The following is a 21,985-nucleotide window of genomic DNA, read 5'->3' as shown; positions in this document are numbered from 1 at the left end:
ATTGCTCCCAAGAGAGGTACCTATTATTGAGGTAGACTAAAATGACAAAAAAACCTTATATATTTTGCTTTTGTTAATAATATTTTCTTTGTAGCCATTTTGAGATATTACAGACCAATCCCACAAATGTGGTAAAACAGTAGTGGTAAAAGGTCTGCAAACTGTGTTACCGCCTTTTTTAGCACTAGTCGAGATTAAGAGCTAGTCTAACTGTATGTAATACAGGTTTGAACTTACACTTACTACCAGGTTCTAATACCTATAACTTAGAGTGGTTTTTACATCGGACGCAAACATACTTTGAGTCCACAACATAAATGCAAGATGCAACCCAGTATGTTAGGGCCTTATCTCATTGCTAGGTCCTGTATGCCACCTTGACGTGGCTCCTAAGGTTATAAATATGCATCCAAAATGGATATTTGAACAATACTGAAAACACATCCAATTGTAGTAAACTTAATTGTCCTTTTATGGTGGAAAAGGTAACATAATTGACAAAACTGTTAACACCTCTTTAGAATGCCAAGCTATATCAATTCTACATTTAAAATGGGCGTACAAGGCTGTAACCGTATCCGCATGTTGGCCAGCAACTGAATAAACAGTTCCTACTGACACAATTCCTGGCTTAGAGTGAGGTATGCATTTAACTGAGCTATGCTGTGTCACGAAAGGTTATTTACCTGGCTGGTTGGCTTTTCAAACAATCCCAAATAAGGTTAAAGGAATTTAAAAGGCTTAGCTCAATGGTAAGTGGCGAGTAACTCTTGCAGGCCTCCTGGACTGCAGGAGCCAATTACAAGAAACAGTCAGGGCACTTACCATGCAGGCAAGTACTGCAAGAGATTTTTTGTAGGTTTACAGTGGGATACTTTAACACACAGGTAACTAATAATTTTTAAATGGTTTTAAGTGATGTAATCTTAGGTGGATACTTACATATATGTTCACTGAAAAAAACAAAGGGACGTAATAGTTCGGTATGGTAAAAATATCTTACTTTACATTAAAAGACACAGGAATTGACTGAAAAAAACAAATGTGATGTTATAGTTAGGTAAAAATGTAGGTTAAATATTAACATTTTGAATGTTAAACAAAAATGAAATTCTCCAGTTATTAGTTAAATGAAGTAACTATCATTTGTACACTAGCCATGTACAGAGATGACATTAATGATGTAATCCCAGATGTCATCAGTGATGCTATCAATGATATCATAGAACTTTTATAGAATCTTGAGTGAGGTAATATGTGAGGTCACAAGCAGTTCATGGTGGTTGCCATGCAGTGCTGTTTGACAAATCTTCACAAAACTTAAAAAAATATTAATCCACTTCAGCTCTTTCCTTGAACATTTCTTCAAGCAGGGATGAGAAAAAAAGAGGGGGGGCTCCCAAAATGCAGTTTCACCATCCATGTAATTGAACATATCATGAATGATGTAATATGTGAAGTCACAAGCAGTGCAGCGTAGGGGTGCAACTTAGTTAGCTCAGTAAATTATGACTTATGAATTTCAGTGGTTTTTTTGTGTTTAAAATGGTATTTTTGAGCTGACATTTTTTCCTAACTATAACATCACTTTACCCTTTGGTTTCTTCTCTGCATTTCCAAGGTTTTTTTTAAATGTAAAGTGAGATATTATTACCGGACCTAAGTAGATCATCAATTTAACCTTTGTTTTTTTAGTGAAAAATATATATACACACACACATACATATATACTATTTTAAATTAAAAAAACTGAAATTCACCAGTTTAGGTATCTCAAGTAACTATAACTTGTGCTCTAAAGTAAATATATTATGTCATTTCAGATGTTGCAGTGATGTTATCAAATATGTCACAGAACCTGTCATCAGTGATATAATATCTGAGATATTTAGCGGTGACGTGTTGTGAGTGCCCCTGGTAGGCACGAGGTCACCCAAATTGAAAATAAATAAATGATGTTCCTGTAACTTATTTTTTTATGGAATTTCTAAGGTGCTTTTTGTAACGTAACGTAAGATATTACAGTTTCTAACTATAATGTCACTTTAACTTTTTTTCAGTGATTTTTTTTTTTAAATGTAAAGTAAGATCTTCATTGCTGTGGGCTGTGTGGCATAGGGTTGGGTGCACAGCCTGGCTTTCAACCGCTGTCAGACATGTATGTGCTGTAACAATATAAAAAGTGTTGTTATAAGTTAGGCTTACCTTCTGACTTTGTCAAAGGCTGAGAACACCAAAAAAATAGTGGTTAAACCAGATTTATCAAGGGGTCAGCAAATCAACATATATAAAGCAGGCCTACTGGTTTTGTCAAATAGTTGACAATAACCATAATCCAGACATGTCTCTGAGTCCTTTTTTAACAACTTTCAGGACACAAAGTGCAGCCATAGCACCAACTAGAGGTTCCCACACTCCAGCTGAGTCTCGTCGTGCACCAAAAATGAAAGACAAAACACTGACATTTGATGTGAAACAGAAGAGAGAGAGACAGATATACTTCAGTAGCTGAATTTCTAAATGTGAAATAGGGTAACCTAGACTCAATACTGGCTTCCCTGCTCATCCAAGTTGTGTGATCCTAGGTAAAGTTTTTCTTTAATTTTTAGGTATGAGAGCACATGTAAATACTTGAGTTCAGGGTGTGTGCTGCACACGCACCTTCTATGTTTGGTTTAATTGACCATAAATGTGCTCCAACTATAAGAAGAATTGAGGCCACATTTAGGCTTTATACGACTTCTGACATACCTCCTAATTCATTAATGGCATTGGTTTTCTTTTAACGTTTATCTCTTATAGAGGCACATAAGTACATACAAGGAAAGTAGTTATTACAAGCTGAGCATTATAGAGGATGTAATATACATTACTGATGATCAAATATGTAATAACTCAGCAGAGCTGAAGTTGTATGAAAGAATCCCACAAAAATGTAAAGCAAACTCATAGTTACATCTCCTTGCAATAGGCTCATACAGCAGTATCACCTGACAGGTTATAACCCACCATCTCAAATTAGAAAACATTGTCCAGAACACATACACCAAACTGAACAGTAAGAGACCGCAGATACGTCTGAAATGGCTCCCAGAAGTCTTTAGATCTTGAAACGCTAGGAAGAGTTTCAGAGTATGTGTCCGCTCATTTCTCACATAGGCCCATATTTATACTTTTTTAGCGTCGCATTTGCGTAATTTTTTGATGCAAAAGTGGCACAAACTTACAGAATACAATTGTATTTTGTAAGTTTGCACCACTTTTGCGTCAAAAAATGATGCAAATGAGGTGCAAAAAAAAGTAGAAATATGCACCACAGAGTCATCTCTTTAAGCTCGTCTTCAAATCGAGGGGTTTGGCTACTCCCTCACACCATGGCAACTCTATGCTTACCCAAAAGAATTGTAGTTGAGATGAGCTTGCGAAAAATCTTTTCAAGGTGTTTCACGTAGCCTAGCAATACAATGCCCACTGAGGGCCGTTGTCCAGGTTGGGTCATGGACTCCACAGCCTGGAGTTGGTCCGTGAACCCTGCAAATAATGGCATTGTTGTTGTGGGGTGAGCCAATAATGTTTCTAAGTTCATGTTTAAAAACTATCAATTTTAATAAATGTCTGTCTATGCAGTGATATAATCTGATGTACTAAGGTGAAACTTCTGCATGTTAAAGAAAAACACTTTTTTGAATTTTGACGAGGCTGGATCATATTATTACTTGATGTTTGTTGCACGATATACAAGACACATGTTTTTATGGCTTGGCTCATTCATGGACTCTCAGAGCAAAGCCAGACCCTTTGCATTGCTCTGTCTCAGCTAGCCCTATTAATTTGCATGCATGCCCACTTTTGTTTGTAACTTGGGCTTAGTAGATGTGGCTGTTAGACACTTGGTAAAATGATTTGTAAAAGGTGAGGACTGGAAGCATGGAGCCCTGCAAACAGGTACCAAATTGACAACTCTACCATCAAGGCTTCTTGTAGAAAAGATGAAGGATATGTGTAGTGAAAATACATTCAAAATAAGTGATTCCGGGGAAGGGATCCCAGGCAGTGATGTTGTATGTGACCGTTGCCATGTGTTCCCAGGGGTAAAACTACCAGCCAGTGGCAGGGGCAATGCTTCACGCAGAGTATTTGGGGTGTGACACCTCGCAAATGGATTCTTCACTTGGTAGGTGGGTATGGGGGCCCAGAAAGAGGTTTTCTATGTATGTGTCGGTTCTCATTCTTAATTTGCTAAGAGCTTTTAAATTGTATATTTTTTGCAGCAGAAACTCAAATTTCTATAGTGACTGGTTTACCAGAAAAATAGTAAATCTGCGCCCACAAATGTACTCCTTGACGGGGTGCTAATGTACTATCTGTTTTGGAATTGACTAACATTTACACTAGTGGCCCGGGAAAGCTGTGTCAGTGTCCAGTTTCCAGGAATACTATTGGCAATCAAACACCCAAACGTGATGTGCCCTTCTAACATCACCATGGTATCGCCGCCTTTACAATATGGTGCACCATGGCGTACGTTAGCACATTATCATCAACATTTTTTAGGCTAGTATGGCGCATTGGTCGACTAGCGCCAAAAATGATGCCGCTAGTCCAGCAATGCCTGGGGAGGCCCATTTGAAACAATGGGAGCGTCACTTTAACAACTAATTTGGGCAGGCATTAAAATGATGGAAAAAATGGCGCAGTGAAATCTTGTACATTTCACTGCGCCATTTTTCTGGGCCTCCTAACTGAGGTACGCCCCCTTACATACATTACACCTGGTGCAGGCGTAGTGTGGGGTAAGGGGTTACAAAGTGGTGCAATGCTTACATTGTGCCACTTTGTAAATCTGGTGCGGGAAAAAGGCCTTCTTGACGCCGCCTTAGCGTAAAAAAAAAATTATGCAAGGAGGCGCTAGGGGCTTGTAAATATGCCCTTATAGTTTGGTGGCTGGATTACTCCATCATAAACATGACGGATATTCTGTCCGCCACATTGTAAGTGCCGTAGGATATAATAGAATTGTAGTACGGTGGACAGGATATCTGTTACATTTGTGTCAGAGTAATCCTGTTTGCCAAACTCTAAATCAGGGCTTATGTGACGAGGTACTTTAATACAAGATTAGCAGAGGTAGTATTCTGTAGAGAACAAATTGGGGGTCTGATTTAGTGTTCTACAGAGGGGTTATTCCATCACAAACGTCAGAAATATCCCGTACGCCGTATTAAAAGTTCCATAGGCTATAATGGAATTGTAATACGATGGGCGTGATATCCATCAAGTTTGTGATGGAGTAACCCACTCTGCCAAACACTAAATCAAGCCCTATGTCTTTTTTCTATGTATTGTACTCCTGTGGGCGGAGACTGGTTTGAGTGAAGGATGACTCATGTTGTTGTGAAGGAAATTGTGAAGAACCTAAAGAAGATGGCTAGACAAATAGAAATGAGTCAGGAATTCCAGTGCCCAGTAGTAGAACCTGTTCTGTGAACGCTGCCCTAACTAATTAGAAAAGAAAAAACAACATTTATGGTGGTTCCAGTACTCTTAGCCCCAGCTCTCTTGCCTTTAGAACCCCTTCCTGGCAACAGAGGCTGACATTTCCTGTGGTCATTTTGTACTATAGCATACAATTTGCAGTCGGTTGGACCATCTTGCTTAACGATGCTCAAGGGACTAGGAACCGTCTCAAGGACACAGGGGCACATGTAGGTGATCGCTGTTGAAACCTTTAAAGCAAACCTTTAAAGAGGACTTCCTGGCAACTGCCTACTACAGCAAGATTTCTTACAAATTTTGAAAAGAATCTCCATGAAGTAAAAGGTCACATGTGAGATGTTTCATCTCAAAACGAAGGGCAGTTCAGTCTTCTATGGTTCACTCCCGAGTGCCAGTTCTGCAGTATGTTTCTGTTATTACGTAAAACTGTAAGTAGTTGCTTGAACCGAGATCAACTTGACCATATTTCTGCAAGAGGGACTACATTAAGAAGCGAGTTTCCTGACGATCAGAATGTGTATTTTTTCGGGGGTTAAAAAATGAAATATCTAATTTTCCTTTTAAGTCTGATACACATGATATTCTTTTTATCCTTACTTAGTAGCGCTCAACCTTTAAAAAAGAATTAAACACCACTTACGTGGTGATGAAGAAACTCATGCATTACTGTTTCCTACTCCACGTTGGTGTTGCACAGATATTCACCTTGTGTGCACATCGCTGGTTGCCCCTTCACTTTGTGTGTGTTAGACTGGACGCCACGGTCCGACCCTTACCATGTACCATGTATGATAGATGATCAACAGCCTACTCTGTATCTCCTATGTGCAAGTATCTCGGCTTTGTTCTGCAAGCCACTGACTTCTGTGCTTTAAACCTTCACTGACTGAGTGTGTTATAACCTCATTTTAACCTCATTGGGCACTACTACTACAATCTCAGACACCTCAAAGGCTTGTCAGTCCCATTTGACCACATGCGCGCCACCCTTTCACTGGACTTTCCTTTCCATATGTACTCACTTACCTTATTTGTTTTGTATTCTCAATGAAATGTTCTCTGTTTCACTCCTGAGTACGTTTAGCACACTTGTTGACCTTGTATGCCAAAATCCTACAGACCGTGAAAATATTTACTTCCACAGCCACAATTTTAATAATCCTCATTGTGTTAAATTTTTCTGAAATCTACGTATATGTTCATGATGCTTTAGTTGACCCTGGGTCATACTTTCAACAACTCATCAGTCCGTTATGCGTTTAGCATTCACAGTTACCTTCATCAGACATATCACCCCTTCTCCAAAAATATATAAATCACTCTTCTGTTTGACTATGTTACCTACCTACTAGTCACCTAAAGATGTGACGGTATTAGTGAATATCGACGCCAACAATATCATGGAATGGCAATATTGAGGACAAAACATTGAGGGCCAAAATATTCAAAGGTAGGTGCATATAGGGAAGATCAAATTTGCTATTCCCAACTTCACATCTACATACCGCCTAGGTACAAATATGTGTAGTTAGGTACAGATTATCTCGATTTATTATTTTCGATATTCTGTCCTCGGTAGACTGTTCCATCGATATTATTGATTCAATATTCAGGAGGCACTCTGACAGAAGTTTGTTTATATTACCATTATACATTCCACCCAACACTGGTATTGAAAATGAACGAAACGTTTACATTTTTTATTAAGTGCTTCTTTATTTCTTTCAAAATAAGGTTTTCTTCCGCAAACCATGTAGCAGAGGAAGGACAAAATGCTTGCCTGATTCTAGCTGCAGCCAAGTTTGCCTGGTCGGCCTTCACATTGTCTCCTTCAGTCATATAGCTTGTAAACATTGAGTCGTGACCAATCTATGGGAGCAGGAAGAGGACCTGATCCGGTCTTAACTTGTGCTTCCTGCTGGACATTGTTGGAAATTGTCAGGAGGAGGCCAAACCCATATTTTCATTGTCCTGCCCTCTTTTCTTGTGCATTGTAATAAATATTGACTACCAGGTGCTGCCCCACAAGTCACTTCAGCACAATAAAAGAGAGCTGCAAGCGTTTGGCAATGTTTTCTGCCACCACTTTGGCTGTAAGAGAGCCATCATCTTGTTGTAATCTTTGCCCAAGCTCTTCTCCTCAAACTCAGATGAGCGGGTCTCTGTCAGTGCTTTAGATTGGCAGATATGATCTACTTCATCCGAGGATAATATCAACACTTCCCAGCAGTTCTGATATTTTAATGGGACAGTACCTGCATTTCTCAGAATGAAAGCAGGTACTGTGTGACAGGGTACCTGCATGTCATTCCATTGTTTTATTGGTCTTTGAGGAAGGTTTCTCCAAATCTTCCGGGATCATCCTCTCCCGGGCTTCATGCCATGCATACGCTTCTCTGATCGAGAACCACCTCCGGGCCCCTCCACGTTCGTGTTGCAGTGAAGACTGGGCCATGGCTGCATTGCCTGTGCTTTTAGAGTGTTCTCAAAGAGTCCGGTCCAATCTGCAGGGGACAGTACGCTAGGTGTTGTCCTCATTTTGTTGCCTCTGACAATGCATTCTTGTTGGTGCGTGGAGTTGCCTGCAGACTGGACTTGTACTGCAAGAGGCATTAGCTGCTCAAAAGAAAAAGATAACATCATGTTATATGACATCTAACTTCATGTTTTTAATTGTAGCCCCGTGAGAATGTTTTGCTTAGTAGTTTCTGGAAATCTGCAAGTCTCTATTGGCTGTGAGGGGTGTCTTGCAGATGCGTTAATAAAAAGTGAAGCACTCAATTTTCCCTGACAGTCAGGCAAAATCTGAAAAAAATCACGAACCATTACGAGTCTCTGACTCCCGGGTGGATGTTCAATAGCTATGTAAGCATTTCTGAAACAGAATGGGCAAACAATGACTAAACATGCAATAGCGAGCAAAGAGAGGGAACGTTAGGGGTAATGGAATTAAGTAAAGAGATGTGGGGACCAACCAGGCAGAGAGAAAAGAGCTGAGAGGGATCTGATGAATTTACAGTGTATCCAGGGACCAGGGTCAGTCTGGCCTATTTATGACTTCTTCCTCTGAATGGCCATCCTTGTGACTGACGGGATACTTACTCTGCCTCAGTGTTCTTTAATACAAGATCTCATTTTTAACATGCTATTATCACTCTGAATTTCTCCGGAGAGGTCTTGTGTGTCTGTTCCATTTCAGATGTTTGAATACCAGTAAGATAGCTCGTTGGTTTACAGATGTTTGTCTACTGTTTGCTGCAGAGAGGCTTCTGTAACTTTCATGTTCCAGTCATGGAAGGATATTTGGTAGTAATCATAGTTCTTAAATGAATTCCCTATATGATTTGTAAAGGTTAGTGAGTTGTGCATTTCATTTAATAAAGATTACAAGGCTGTCACTGGGACAAGTAGTGTACTGCAAACCATGCACTTGTAATTTACTTCGCAAAAATATCACTGATTTATCAAATGAAAATACAAATAGCTAGCTTGGTCTACAACTTCTATGTCGGATAAAAGTCCACATTAACAAATTGTTCTGTATAGTTACTGGGGACCATGATCTGCAAGTAGAAGCTTTTATGTCTAAAAGCTCATGAAAAGACCAAAGCACTGATAAGAATAGGCTATTTCTTTATGGTGGTGCTCGTAGTAACTCACAAGGACTTACCAATACAAGTTGGTGTTACCCCTATACTGGCTCAGTCGATGCCTGAAGAGGATTTTCCAGAATTTCCTTCTATAGTAGTCCTTTCGGGAAACCATGAAGTGTCTTGCAATCCTTAATGCTTTTGTGAAAGATTGTTCTGCATCTACTGCTTAGAACAATTCTGTTTTTGTCTGCCAGTAATTAAAAAACTCATTTTTCTGGACTTATCACGTGTGGATTACTACTAGTTATTTCGTCTGCTGCAGACTCTTTGGTTATTGTACTTCTTGAGAGGGTATTATTTGCAATGCTTAATCATATAACACCAGTCACAAGATGAGTTTCTTCTGAGAACGTAGGAACACAGAAGGATCACGATTTGACACCGCCTACTCTTTACATAATTTCAGCATTTTGCTCTTCTATGCTACCCCTGTTACAACTATGGGTATATTTTTTTGAGTGTGGCTTTTGACAGCGAGTCTGTCAAGCAGACCTATTTTCGCAACTTATGTGCACTGTGCTTTGGATCCACCAATTTTAACCACTGTTTTTTTATCAGCCTCTTTCAGTCATTTGGCTTAAGACTTTGTCAATCATGTCTAGGCTCTAGCCCGATGAGTATTAATCTCCCACCTAATGATATTTACTATTTTGATTTATCATTCTGCCTTCACTCAGGAGATTTCTTTGAACTGCAAGAGGCCGCTTTAGAACAATAGCCCTCTATGCCCGTTTTTACTCGCTCCCTCAGAAGTGTTGTGTTTTAATGTGCGAATTCGAATTGTGTTAGAAAATTAAACTCAGATATTAGCTTTGTCAATGTTATTGTTCTAAATGGCTCTCATTTGGTTGCTCGCTATTCTCCCTATCCCAGAGATTCAAAATTGGGTGGGGCTGGACTGGGTCTTAGCCGGCATGGACATACTCAGTCATTTGGTACTGCCCCGTGCATCAAATTCATTACTACAGTCTGCCAGTGTGAATTCTAGATGCGATGACCTCTGCTGCACTGATTCCTATTCATATGTTTTGTCATAACTATGGTTAATCTATTAGCATCAATGGTTGACCTTCTACTCCCTGTGATTGACTACAGTAAGTCAATGACTACAAACAATAGTGCTATCCAACAGAAAGGATTCAGAATTTTTAAGGCAGGGCACATTTACAACCACTTTTGTCAGAAGCTATGAAGGTTACTGCTGTGTTTTGTGGGGTTTAGCACTCACCTGTTAATTTCCTTACAATGCTTTGGAGTCAGATTTCTATGTTGGGATCTGTGAATCCTTTCTTCCCCTCATTTACGAGCACAGGCTTCTCAGTCCTGGTGTGCCAAACCAGTATCTGAAATTCCAAAAACAACAGAACCCATCAATGGCAAGACTCTACACTAATTTCAGCTACTGCTGTTTTCTCTTACACTTGTCAAACAGCCAACAGATAGTAGAATGATGTCTTATGGAAGGACTTAGTCAAGTATCCATATGACCTTTCCAAGTGATTAAGCAACACCATGGCCTTGAAGTACTAGAAGACAGGTCTTAAAAAGTGGTTGCAAATTGCACACAAACATTTTGAGACCTGCCTATGATTTTGTAATGCAACCTATGTAAGTGCTGTCTAGTTTTCAGTATTTATTTTTTGTGTATTTCAGTGGTATTTACTCAGTGATTTACAAACATTTAAAATCAGTGCTTGTCAGTGTTTCGTTAGCTGTTTAACTCCCACAATAAACAAAAAGTGTTTTTCCAGTTCTCACAAAACATGTTTTTTTTTTGCAGTGATTGTTACAAAGTGCATATTTAACCTAAAGGAGAAGTAACACAGGGTATATAATGTTTTCCCATTGGCAGTGTTGTAAGGATAAAAAGTATTGTATTACTGTCACATCCCATTAACCTCTCTCATATCTCATTATCTCTTACTCTGTTAGGACTCTGCTTGGTTTACAGGTTACTAATGGATTAAAAAAATAAAAATGCTATATTCAAACAATTTATTAAACACATTCCTGGACACAGTTGGGGTCATTTACCTATTCCTTGCTGAATCTTATGAACTGTAGAGGTGGGCAACTGTGTGAATAGTATAATACCCTGTAAATCCTTTAACAATTTCAATTACAACAGATTAATTTGTATTCCTGCTTGCAAGAGCACCTGAAACGTGATGCCTCAAGCATGGTCACCACTGCTTTTATGCATTCCTTGTTTAACTACATTAAGGTTGTCCTTCTGTTGTGAGCCACCACGTGTCACGTGGCAAATGTCTCACTTTAAGTCAGTCCTGATCCTATAATAGAAATCACATTGTATTCTGGGGCCTGCTAAAATTGCAACAATGGCCTCAAAACCCCTGTTGTAAAGTGCAGTTGGGTAAAAAGCCAGGATTAGTTGAAGGTATCACACATAACAATTGAACAACTTGCAGCTATGAATTCTGTTGCTATATGGAAAGTCTAGTATGATGTTTTCACCATTATCCGATGAGCACTCTTTTCACAGGTACCTATGTCTACACCTTGAATTGAATATTTAAATGCTGGGGTATTTGGCAGTTGGCTTGCTTTCAATACTGACTTGTTAGATAACGGGTCTGATTTATCAAATGTTTTTACCCATTCTCTGTGGGTAAATGTGATACTACATATTGGACAAGATTCCTGTGAGCCAGCCATTTCATCAATCATGCAAAGTATTAAAAACTGCCAAAAGATCAGATATGATCCTAATATTCCCATATTCTCTACAGTGTATAGAATAATTGGATCAGACCTAAAACATGATTTGAAAAACTACATCTTTAATTCAGGCTCCTAAAACTGGAGGAGGCAAAAGAAAGAAGAAACAATATTTTAGTGACAGTCCTAAACAACAAAACTCAAGCTGAACCATCTCAGACAAGTCTTTGTTGCTGTTAACTTGTACATCGAAGTTACATTGTGTTGGTCCCTTAAGAAGAGTTGTCTCAGTCTCTCTCATTTTCTTTTATTTGAATTTATTTTTAGTTACTGGCTAGGCTAGTGTTCATCAGTTTTTATGTTTACACAGACACAGGGTGTTTCCCCTTTGAAGGGGTTTTATTAGTTATTGGAGGTTTGAACCGAAAAAAGGAAAGCCTACCTATGCATTAATTTGTTATGTCACAAAATCTCCAGTCATGGGGAATCTCAGAATAACCTGCCCAATGAACATTAATTACACAGGTTACTATTTGTAACCAACTGTAATTGACTACAAATACTGACATCGTGGTCTACAAGCAACATGAATTATATGCTTTTAATTAGACTGTGAGCCTGAAAGGAACAGGAGCTGCTTTAAAAAATAATTTGCTGAGAAGGCTGCCACCACCTTCTCAGGTCTCAGTACCTCTCACTGGCACACAGGTGCATCTCCAAACCCTTGTCAGCTTTTTGCCTTAAGGAAGCTTTTTTAAATAGAAGGGGGTGGAAGCACACTGCCTCACATCACAGCACAATTTGCCCCTTTGCATTGTGGTAAATGAAGTACAAAGTTTGAGCTTACTTGAATATTAGCTGTATTTTTTCTCTAAAGTTCTAGAGTTGGTGCAGATAGTTCTGTACATTGCTAAGCTAGGATATTAAAGACACATGTTTCTGGATTTTATCCTTCATCAGTAGAAATTAAAAATCAATTTTCATCAGGGTTTGCTGAGAATGCTGCCACAGTCCTCTCAGGTCTCAGTGCCTCTCACTGGTGCACGGGTGCATCCCCAAAAGCTTGCCAGCTTTTTGGCTCAAGGGAGCCTTTTTAAACAGAAGGGGGGTGGGAGCACACTGCCTCACATCAAGGCACAGTTCGCCCCTTTGCAGTACATGATGATGAAATTCATTTTTGATCTCTACTGATGAAGGATATAATCCAGAACCGCATTTGTCTAGAGATGTACAGCACCATCTGCACCAACTGTGGTGAAAACTACAGCTAATATCCATTTAAGCACAAACTTTCTACTGCATTTAATCAATGCAAAGGGATGAACTGTGCTGTGAACTGAGGCAGTGTGCTTCATCCCCCTTCTGTTTATAATTTGTGAGTTGGAAAGGCGTTTATGACTACCAAATGGGTTTATTACAATGTACATAACATGTTTTCATTCATCGATTGTGGTTGGGTATATTGAATCCCAATTATCAGGGGGACAAAAATATTGTTACAACAATATTGAGGGACAAAATATCAAAGGTAAGTTCACTGAGGGAGGTAAGGATTTACTATTCCAAAGTCAGATCTCAATACCTATATATATATATATATATATATATATATATATATATATGGAATTGGGTATAGAAAATGTATAGAAACTGTTCTTTCAATATTTTGTCCCTCAGTGTTGTTGTAACCAGTGACGGTTGTTCTATTAGGGCTCCAGGGCTACACTCCCCCGCTTTATTATACCATGAGTGAATAATAATCTTTTCTTCACTCTTGGTATAAAACAAAATACGATTTAGCTGCAGCAGCGTTAGCTCTGCTAGTGAGAATGTCTGATAACCAGCTATCAGAGACTATCCAAGCTTGGTGAAACCCACAGCCCTGGCCTCACACCTGCGGCTCGCCTCAGTTCCTCCCAATCTGTGACGCATTGAAGCATCACAGATAAAGTTAACCACGGGCGTTGCAGGCTTAAGCCCTTCAGTGCCCATGGCTACATGTCACTCAGCCAGCCAGTCACCACACCCTTTTTCAACTCGACACAGAGCTGGCAAAGGGCGGGGTGAATGAGCAGAGACTGACAACTCAAATCTGTGACTGTGCATGTTTGAAGTTTAATTTTGAAGTGTCCGAAGCTGAGAAAATGTAATTTCAAAGATGAAAGTAGCAGCAGCTAACAGGACCTGCACAGACAGCAGGGTAAGTAAAAACTGCTTTTCAATACTGTGTACGTATGTGTGATAGTTCGGGTCCGTGAGAGAGTGTGTGTATATGTGAGCATGTTTTTATGTCTGTGTGTATATGTGTGAGTGAACTGAGAGTGTCAGTGAAGGAGTGGGTTTAAGTGAGGACAATGAGAGATAAGAAGAGTGAGTACAAGTGAGAATGAATGAGGGAGAGAGAATGAAGGAATGTAACTGAATGTTACTGTGTGAGAGACTGAGTGAGTCAAGTCTGAGTGAGTCTTAGTGAGTCAGAGAATGAGTGAGAGTGAGTAGGTGTGAGAGTGAGTGAGACTAAGTGAGAATGATTGTGACTTAGTGAGTCTGAGTCAGAATGAGTAAATCAGAGTGTGACTGAGTGAATCAGTGAGAATGAGTGAGATTGAGTGAGGATGACAGAGGCTTACTATGAATGAGTAAGACTGAGTCACAGTGCGACTGAGTGAGTCAGAATGAGGAAGACTGAGTGGAACTAAGTGTGAATGAGTGAGACAGATTGCATATGAGTGAGTTACAGTGAGATTTAATTAGAACGGGTAGGACTGAGTGAATCAGGGAGGGTGACTGAGTTAAGGGGAGACTCATGGAAACCAGGTGCGAATAAATGAGACTGAGAAGGAATGAGTGATTTGGAGTCAGACAGAGGTAAACTGGGTGAGTCAGAGTCACTTTGTGGGAGTCAGAATGAGAGACTGAGTGAGAATGAGTAGGACTGATTCAGTATGAGTCACAGTGACATTGAGTGAATCAGAATTAGTAGGACTGAATGAACCAGGAAGAACAAGTGAGTCATGGGGAGACTCAGGTACACTAGGTGAGAATGAGTGAAACTGGGTGGGAATGAGTGAGTTAGAGTGAGACTGAGTGAGACTAAGTAAGATTGAGTCAATCAGAATGACTTAGAATGAGAGACATTTAGTGCGACTAACTGAGAATGAGTGAGACTGAGTGGGTCAGAGTGAGAATGAGTGAGACTGCTTGAGTCAGTGGAACTGAGTCTGAGTAAGTAAAAGTGACTGCAAGTGCAAATGAGAGTAAATGACCAAGATAGTGTGAGAATAAGTGAGAGAATGACTTGCTGCAAGCGAGTGTGAGCGAACCACCGCACCAAAACCTCCAATTAAGTGAGTCTGTCTCGCTCACTAGAATTCAAGCCAAGGATTATGCCCCACCACTCTTAATGGTCACCAGTCGGCACTGGTTACAACAATATTCTGCCGTGTTGATATTGGGTATTTGATATTTCCAACCTACACAGTATTGACAAACTCTGTGATTTTATGAATTGTTTGAAGTGCAAAAGTGTTAAGTACAACGGGCCCAATGCTATCTAACACAACCTATGGGCCTTGCTCAAAACACACAGTAGCACATGTGATTTACTTTGCGACAGAGGGGAAGCAATCATTACAGGTCAAACTTCAGTCCCCTGCCCAATTATACACAAAATGAAAAAAATAATTTAACCCTACATCATTCCTTTTCCCCACCTTATTTTACTTTCTGTACTAATTATTCTTAATTTATTGTTTTTTTTCCTAAGCTCTCAGCATGACATTGTGTTGCTACAAAGCCATCTGAGTCAGATGGCCATAGTTATTTCTGAGCACTTACTATTTGCACCCACTACGACTTCTTTGAATGAGTGTGATTCCGTGCTCGACAAATACATCTGGTCCACTACACTGAGTAAGAGTAACGCCTGTTGTTTGTAGCACTGATAAATGGCAGAAAAGTGACATTAAGCACAATGTAAGACCATTTATTATTATCATTGTTGTTGTTTTTGTTGTTATTATTGTAATACTTCTATTTTTGCCATCCTTACATGAGATTGAAATCTTAACAAGCTTTATGGTAACTAAGTAAATTGACACACTTTGGTATGGTTAGAACAAACAAGGGGCTTATATACCTCAGTGAAGTGTACACAATGTACACAATGTATTTTTGCTATTTAACACTCCTCCGCCCTTATCCTTTATTTGCAGGCTGTCCTTTGGTGTTTGGTGTGGCACAAAGGCCCCAGGTGGCTGTGTATTTTGTAAATGTAATCCCAGGGAAGGACAGGGGTGGTACACAAAGATCTCAAAGGAATGACAAAAGGTAAATTACCCCTAAATGAACAGAATGCATACTACAACAACTACCAAAGAAATGAAATACATAGACATCACATACATGGCACAATCAGCCTCGCATTAGTGATTTAGCAGAATCCCTATGTGATCTTTCAAGGCCTGATTAGGTACAATAGGGCACTTTATTTCATACAGAGGCTGTTGAACTGCAGATTGGGACCAGTAAGAAGCTCTTGACAATCACGCAACATCTGAGAGCAAATTGCTGGAGCGCTGAGATGCCCCTTTAATTTAGATCTGAGTACCTTATTCTGTGAAATTCAGTGTCTGTCTCCCTCTCTTTGTCGTTTACATTTTTCTCTTCCCTGTTACACACGACTCAGGTAGAGGTGGTGTTTCTCTTAGGTACACTACCCTTTGCGCATATTGTTTTCCTTCCCATGTGAATTATTGCTCTTCTCAGGCCTTTTAATCGGTTGTGGCAAATACCGTTTTTGAGAAGTGCTTACTGTGTGCAAGTGAAGTGACTATCTATTCTGAAACATTTTGCTGTCAGTAGGTGTGGCCTTCTCTTTAACTTCTCCTGCATTTCCCCAGCACACCATCATCGTGAAAAAACGTAGTTGAACCGCTACTATTAAAAGGTAAATTATTATTTGCTAAATTTTCTCTCTGTTAGTACTGCTGGCCCAGATGTTTGCTTGTGGATTTTGATGGCTTCATTTTGTTACAAAACATTTATCAATTGCGTGACATGGAAGCTAGTTGAGTGATGTGGGATCTTGTTTTGAGAACGGATAGACAACAGTACTGGTCTGGGCAGGTGGATGTGCCAAACAAATGTGATTTGCAAGTGAGGCTGGAAAGTGGGATGGGAAGAGATGTTGCAATTGTGGTTTGATGTGCTATGTGTATGTGGTTTGGGAGCAGTGACAATGCAATTTGTACATGTCCTTTTGGGGGATGGGGGTAGTAATGGTGGGCCAATCACTTGTGATTTTTTGTGGTGTCTGAGTTGGGGGTTAGAGCAGGATAGCTTCCTGGTTGCCCCATGCCGTATTTGAAACCTTTAATCAAAACACAAAGATTACTCAGACGTATCCCTGCAATGGAAAAAGCGACTCTGCTATTCCCAATATGCAAATAACTGATAGTTAATAAAATACTAAACTGTGCCTCTAGCTGTCCATGCAGCAGGCAGGTTCGCTTTCTATGTTTCATTAGCTCTATACTGATGTGCTAACATGTATGAATGTCGAGTTGGTGCATTTCAATCATGGGATGCATGCAGCAGTTTGATACGTCATGTGCCTAAAGTGACTTTAAGGGCGGGTTGGTGTGTTGTCTATGTTTGGCACAGAGCACAGTGTCTTGATAACTGGGCCGGAGTTACAAACTCTCCAGGAGTTTCCAGTACTGACCTGTTTGTATGTTTGGTAAAGGGGGTTATGGACGTGTACTGGGGAACTCTGGATAAAAGGAGGAGCAGAAAGATGTACATCACTATGTGGGATGGGAAAGTGTTCAGAGTAGCTTAATTACTCCAATGAGCTGGTTATAGAAGCAGCAATAGAATCACAATCACTAGGCCAGTGTGAAATTTTAATGCTGCCTTTGAAGTCCATGAAATGTGTGGCTTTTGCATTACACGAAATGTGATAAATTCTGAATTTTTTTTACTTTGGGTGACTAGTTTGAGCAGAAAATATTTTTAGGAATTATATTCGACTTTAACAAGTGCCTTTGTTGGATATCACATGTGACTTTTGAATGCAAGGTATGCCCTAGTCCTCAATTGTGACGTGAAACACTGCTTAGTGAATTTTATGAAATACTGTTTAATTTTATATATTAAATGTCTCGGTTTTCACAGGTCTACTGAACACCTGTGTCTGTTTTATCTCTTCAGGAGAGGAGTTGCATACTGTGAGGTGGTAGTGGTTTCGTGTTCGTTTAGTGTGGGGAGTCAACATCACTAGGAGCATCACTCATTGGTGAGATCGCCGACAGTGACATAACAAAGGCCCCTGCAGACACGCACGGGGCCCCAGTGGACGTGCACGGGCCACCTCAGCTCAGTACCCTGGCCTGAGAGCTCCTGAGAGAGTTCAGAGGGGGCCCCTCCATGAACGTTGCAGGGTGGCCACCTCAAGATTCGTTACAACACTGCTTCTATTACCATGTTGCTAGATTGACTATGTACAGTTTTATCATTTTTGGCATTTTCCCTTCAACCGGGATGGAAAAGATATAGTCTCACATTTTAACCCTTCACACTTACTTTTATCTTTTGGGATTGCTGATAATTTACAGTACCACATGATAACAGCTTATTTGAGCCATCAGAGTGCAAATTTACTAACTCTTGCATTGCCATTGCACCATGTAAGGCAACGCAAGGGTTTAAGTGATATTTACTAAACAACACAAAGCCACCTTGTGTGGCTCTGCATGGCTTAGTACATCCTGACTAACGCAAGGTAGCGCAAATCTCTGCCTTGCATTACTTCACATTGGAAAGGCGTTCCATGGGTGGATGGTTGTCGTTCTCGTGCATTTGCCTATCTATTTTGGCAAATTCCTACATTTGCTAAGGGTCATAGCCCTGGGAATGCATCAAAATACTACTACAGCTCAGCAGAGGCTTAACAAGGAAGAAATATGTTAATTTCTCTTTGTCATTTCCTCTTCTGTGTGTGCTGTATTCTGCAGTCCACATAAAAAGAGGATAATGCCTCTAAGGATTGTTTTTTTGCAGTAAGGTGTCTCTTTTTGCACAAAAACATTCCTGCCTGTTAACGCAGGTACCATTGCACCATGGTGCAAAGGTGCTTGCTTTGGCGCTAGGCTGCACACAGTGCGCCAGAGCACACAGACAGCAGAAACCTGCCATGTATTAGTAAATATGGTGCATTCCTGTTCTCTCCATTGATGCAGCGCAGCAAGTTGTCTTCCTGCTTTGCGTCAAATATTAGCAAATCTGGCCCCAGATGTCATCGGTTCTTTTTTTGTCTTCACGTTGCTACATTATGGTGTTAAAAGAATTTCTCATCAGGTTTTGCTGATGTAACAAAAACAGTTGGTCAGTAGTTGGAGCATCTAGAAGGAGACAATAAGAATGGGAAGAAGTGAATGAGATTTGAAATAGCACAGGAAGGACTGAAAGACCTCTGGCATAAGCGGTTTTCAACCAAAAAGGTTCATTCTAGGAAACCTTTCAGCAGGCATATTTTTAAGTTATCTGGGGAACCACTCCTTCAGAGCTAACAAGCAATCAGAAGCTGGTGTTGTAGCTGGGATAACATATATCACAGTTACATTGCAATTTGGCTTTTTAAAATCGGATGTAATGTGTCCTGAGTAGTTCACTTGGTACCTCATATAACATAGCACGGAACAAATAAATTCCATTGTTGTTGCCAGCACTTTCTCAATTCCTGTTGGTGAAAATGTGACCAATCCACATCCCCAATAATAGCTTTATCATAGTTGCCAGTCAGCCAGTCCCTCCTTCCATTATTTGACCTATCATTCTGACCAGTAGATACTTGCAGTTATAGTTAATTAATCAAATATTGATTCACTCCTTGCACCAATTATTAGAAGTTTCTTCTGTCCATTTCTTTTTAAGATGCTTTATTTCCTGCATTAAGGTCATCCTAGCTCAATTGTGAAAAGCCACTCAAGACAATCACTTTCTTACTAAATATCCAATATCCATATCTAAATCTCAATTACTTCCTGCCAATTTTTTATTGAATTTTTTTGTATACTACTGCCATATCTAGGTTAGAATTTAAGATGAATCAGTTTTCTCAATCATTAAACAATATATGGCTCAATGGCAATCATTCCTTGCCTGCTGCTCTGGGGAATTTGGGATCAAATTAATTCTGCTTAAGTTTATTGTTAACTGCATGTTTTTTGCAGTGGTTGCATCTTTTAACATTGAAATTCTAGCACCAAAAAGTACATTGGGAATCCCAGAATTAATGGAAGAGAACTCTGCCCAATGAATTACCTTTGTGCAGTTGGCAGCTTTGGGCTCCAGGTCATTCAGCGTCACCAGCTCTCGGAGGAGGCTACTCTCCTGGTAACCACCCTTTACCCCACGAAGTTTGAAGTACGCCTGAGGCCGCTGAAGTATCAGGCGGAGATTCACTGCAAAGCCAGCCATGTCAATCGCAAAGGGGCGGTGAGGGTCGAACACGGTCTTCCATCCAAATACCTTGCCTGCTGCGTTTACTTTGGGAGACTCATAGCGCAAACCTCCAACAAATGCCACCGGCCACACCGATACTTTTCTTGTTGTGCGGATCTGGGTACAACATTAAACAACATGTTAAAGGCATGCGTAAATGAGTTGGGTTTAAGATGAGAGCAAAGCTTCAGTGCCACCGAGATTATCAAACAACCTCATTCAGCACAACAATGCTTATTTTTTATTTTATTTATTTGCCTCTTGCTGTTTAAACATACAACAGGAACAACAACAAAAGTTAATTATTTTACCAAAAGAAGCACCTTAGCAGAAGTGGAACATTTTCAAGATACAATCGCAAAGAGTTCTGGGTTGTTCTGTCAAAGCAAAGGGGGAGGTGATGCCCTAGTTTATGGCCAAAAAGCGCGTCTTAATTCCGTTCTCTTTTAATGTGATGTTGGCATGATCAGCATTGATTTTCAGAATGCAAAGAACAACTATCTTAGTATGACTGCAGCAACTTTGCTAGCTCTTTCTTGCGTGTGTAGTGGTATGTTGAGTAACAGACTCTAACCATAGGAGTTAGATGTTTTTCTGCAGGTTAGTGATGATCTGTGAAGTAAGAGGCATGTGTTGTATACATTTATTTCAATTCTAAGGTGTTGAATTGATTGCCAAACAATAGTGCTGCCGACAGGCCAGTAGTGCCTGGTACAAGATGGTTGAGTTCATCATAGATACCTCTACTTATACTGAACCTGTTGGGCACCACTCACCATACTTTGTAGGGTGAAACTTTAAGGGTAATTTAGAGTTCTGTTGAGCATAAAGTCTGCCATAAACCTTTTCCCAATCCCATTTAGAGGTAGTTGTATCACTGGGTCGCCTATGGCAAAGCACCAGCTGGCTTCTCCATCAAAAACTTTTGACCTGGCAGTCTGTCCACCACAAAGCCACCATGTCACAGCAGTGCCCTAACCACCACTACGTTTTCAATCTGAAATTGGCAGGCGAAGTCTTGGTGTTATGGACTGACAATGTCCAAAATGTCCCCGACACGCAAGGAGGAAACCTATTGCTGGAAAGCAACATAGTTGCTGAGTAGGCTAAAAAAAAACACATGACGGCCTGTTCACACGAAGCAGTGATAATGGTGCACCCTGCTCATTGGATGCACTCTTCAATGTGGCGGATGAACTCCCATGAAATGTAATATTAGATTACAGGTGTTCCTCAACACGATTCCTAAAGTGGTGTTAAACACTCAGGGGCATATTTATACTCTGTTGGCGCCGGAATTGCGTCGTTTTTTTTACGCAATTCCGACGCAAAACTAACTCCATATTTATACTTTGGCGTTAGACGCATCTAGCGCCAAAGTCCATGGAGTTTGCGTCATTTTTTAGCGTGGACACCTACTTTGCGTTAATGATATGCAAGGTAGGCGTTCCCGTCTAAAAAATTGACTCCGAGGCATGTGTGCCGTATTTACACTCCCGGGCAAAATTCAAGCCCGGGTGTGGGCGGGTCCAAAAAAATGACGTACGGCCGCTTTTGCGCCGTTTTTTAGCGCCTGGACAAGGCAGGCGTTAAGGGACCTGTGGGCTCGGAAAGGAGCCCAGAGGTGCCCTCCCATGCCCCCAGGGACACCC

General features: G+C 40.3%; 1 protein-coding gene across 4 annotated transcripts in view; it reads right to left on the bottom strand.

Moving 5' to 3' along the window:
• Positions 1-7,197: 7,197 nt before the first annotated feature.
• The window catches only part of B3GAT1 (beta-1,3-glucuronyltransferase 1), a 270,500-nt gene continuing 255,712 nt past the window's right edge, over positions 7,198-21,985 (bottom strand). For 3 of the 4 annotated variants that reach the window (XM_069224444.1, XM_069224443.1, XM_069224445.1), the window contains 3 exons: positions 20,154-20,450; positions 10,378-10,492; positions 7,199-8,112 (listed from right to left, as the gene is read on the bottom strand). In XM_069224444.1, coding sequence (XP_069080545.1) covers positions 10,406-10,492; positions 20,154-20,450 — 384 coding nt within the window. In that variant the 3' untranslated portion in view covers positions 7,199-8,112; positions 10,378-10,405. Of the gene's footprint in view, positions 8,113-10,377; positions 10,493-20,153; positions 20,451-21,985 lie in introns of all 4 variants that reach the window. The other variant, XM_069224441.1, reaches the window with a different exon arrangement.

Source organism: Pleurodeles waltl, chromosome 3_1 (assembly GCF_031143425.1).
Source record: "Pleurodeles waltl isolate 20211129_DDA chromosome 3_1, aPleWal1.hap1.20221129, whole genome shotgun sequence".
In the NCBI taxonomy this organism is placed as follows: domain Eukaryota; kingdom Metazoa; phylum Chordata; class Amphibia; order Caudata; family Salamandridae; genus Pleurodeles; species Pleurodeles waltl.
Note: the sequence above shows the minus strand (reverse complement) of the source record. Positions and strands in the feature narration are given on the sequence as shown.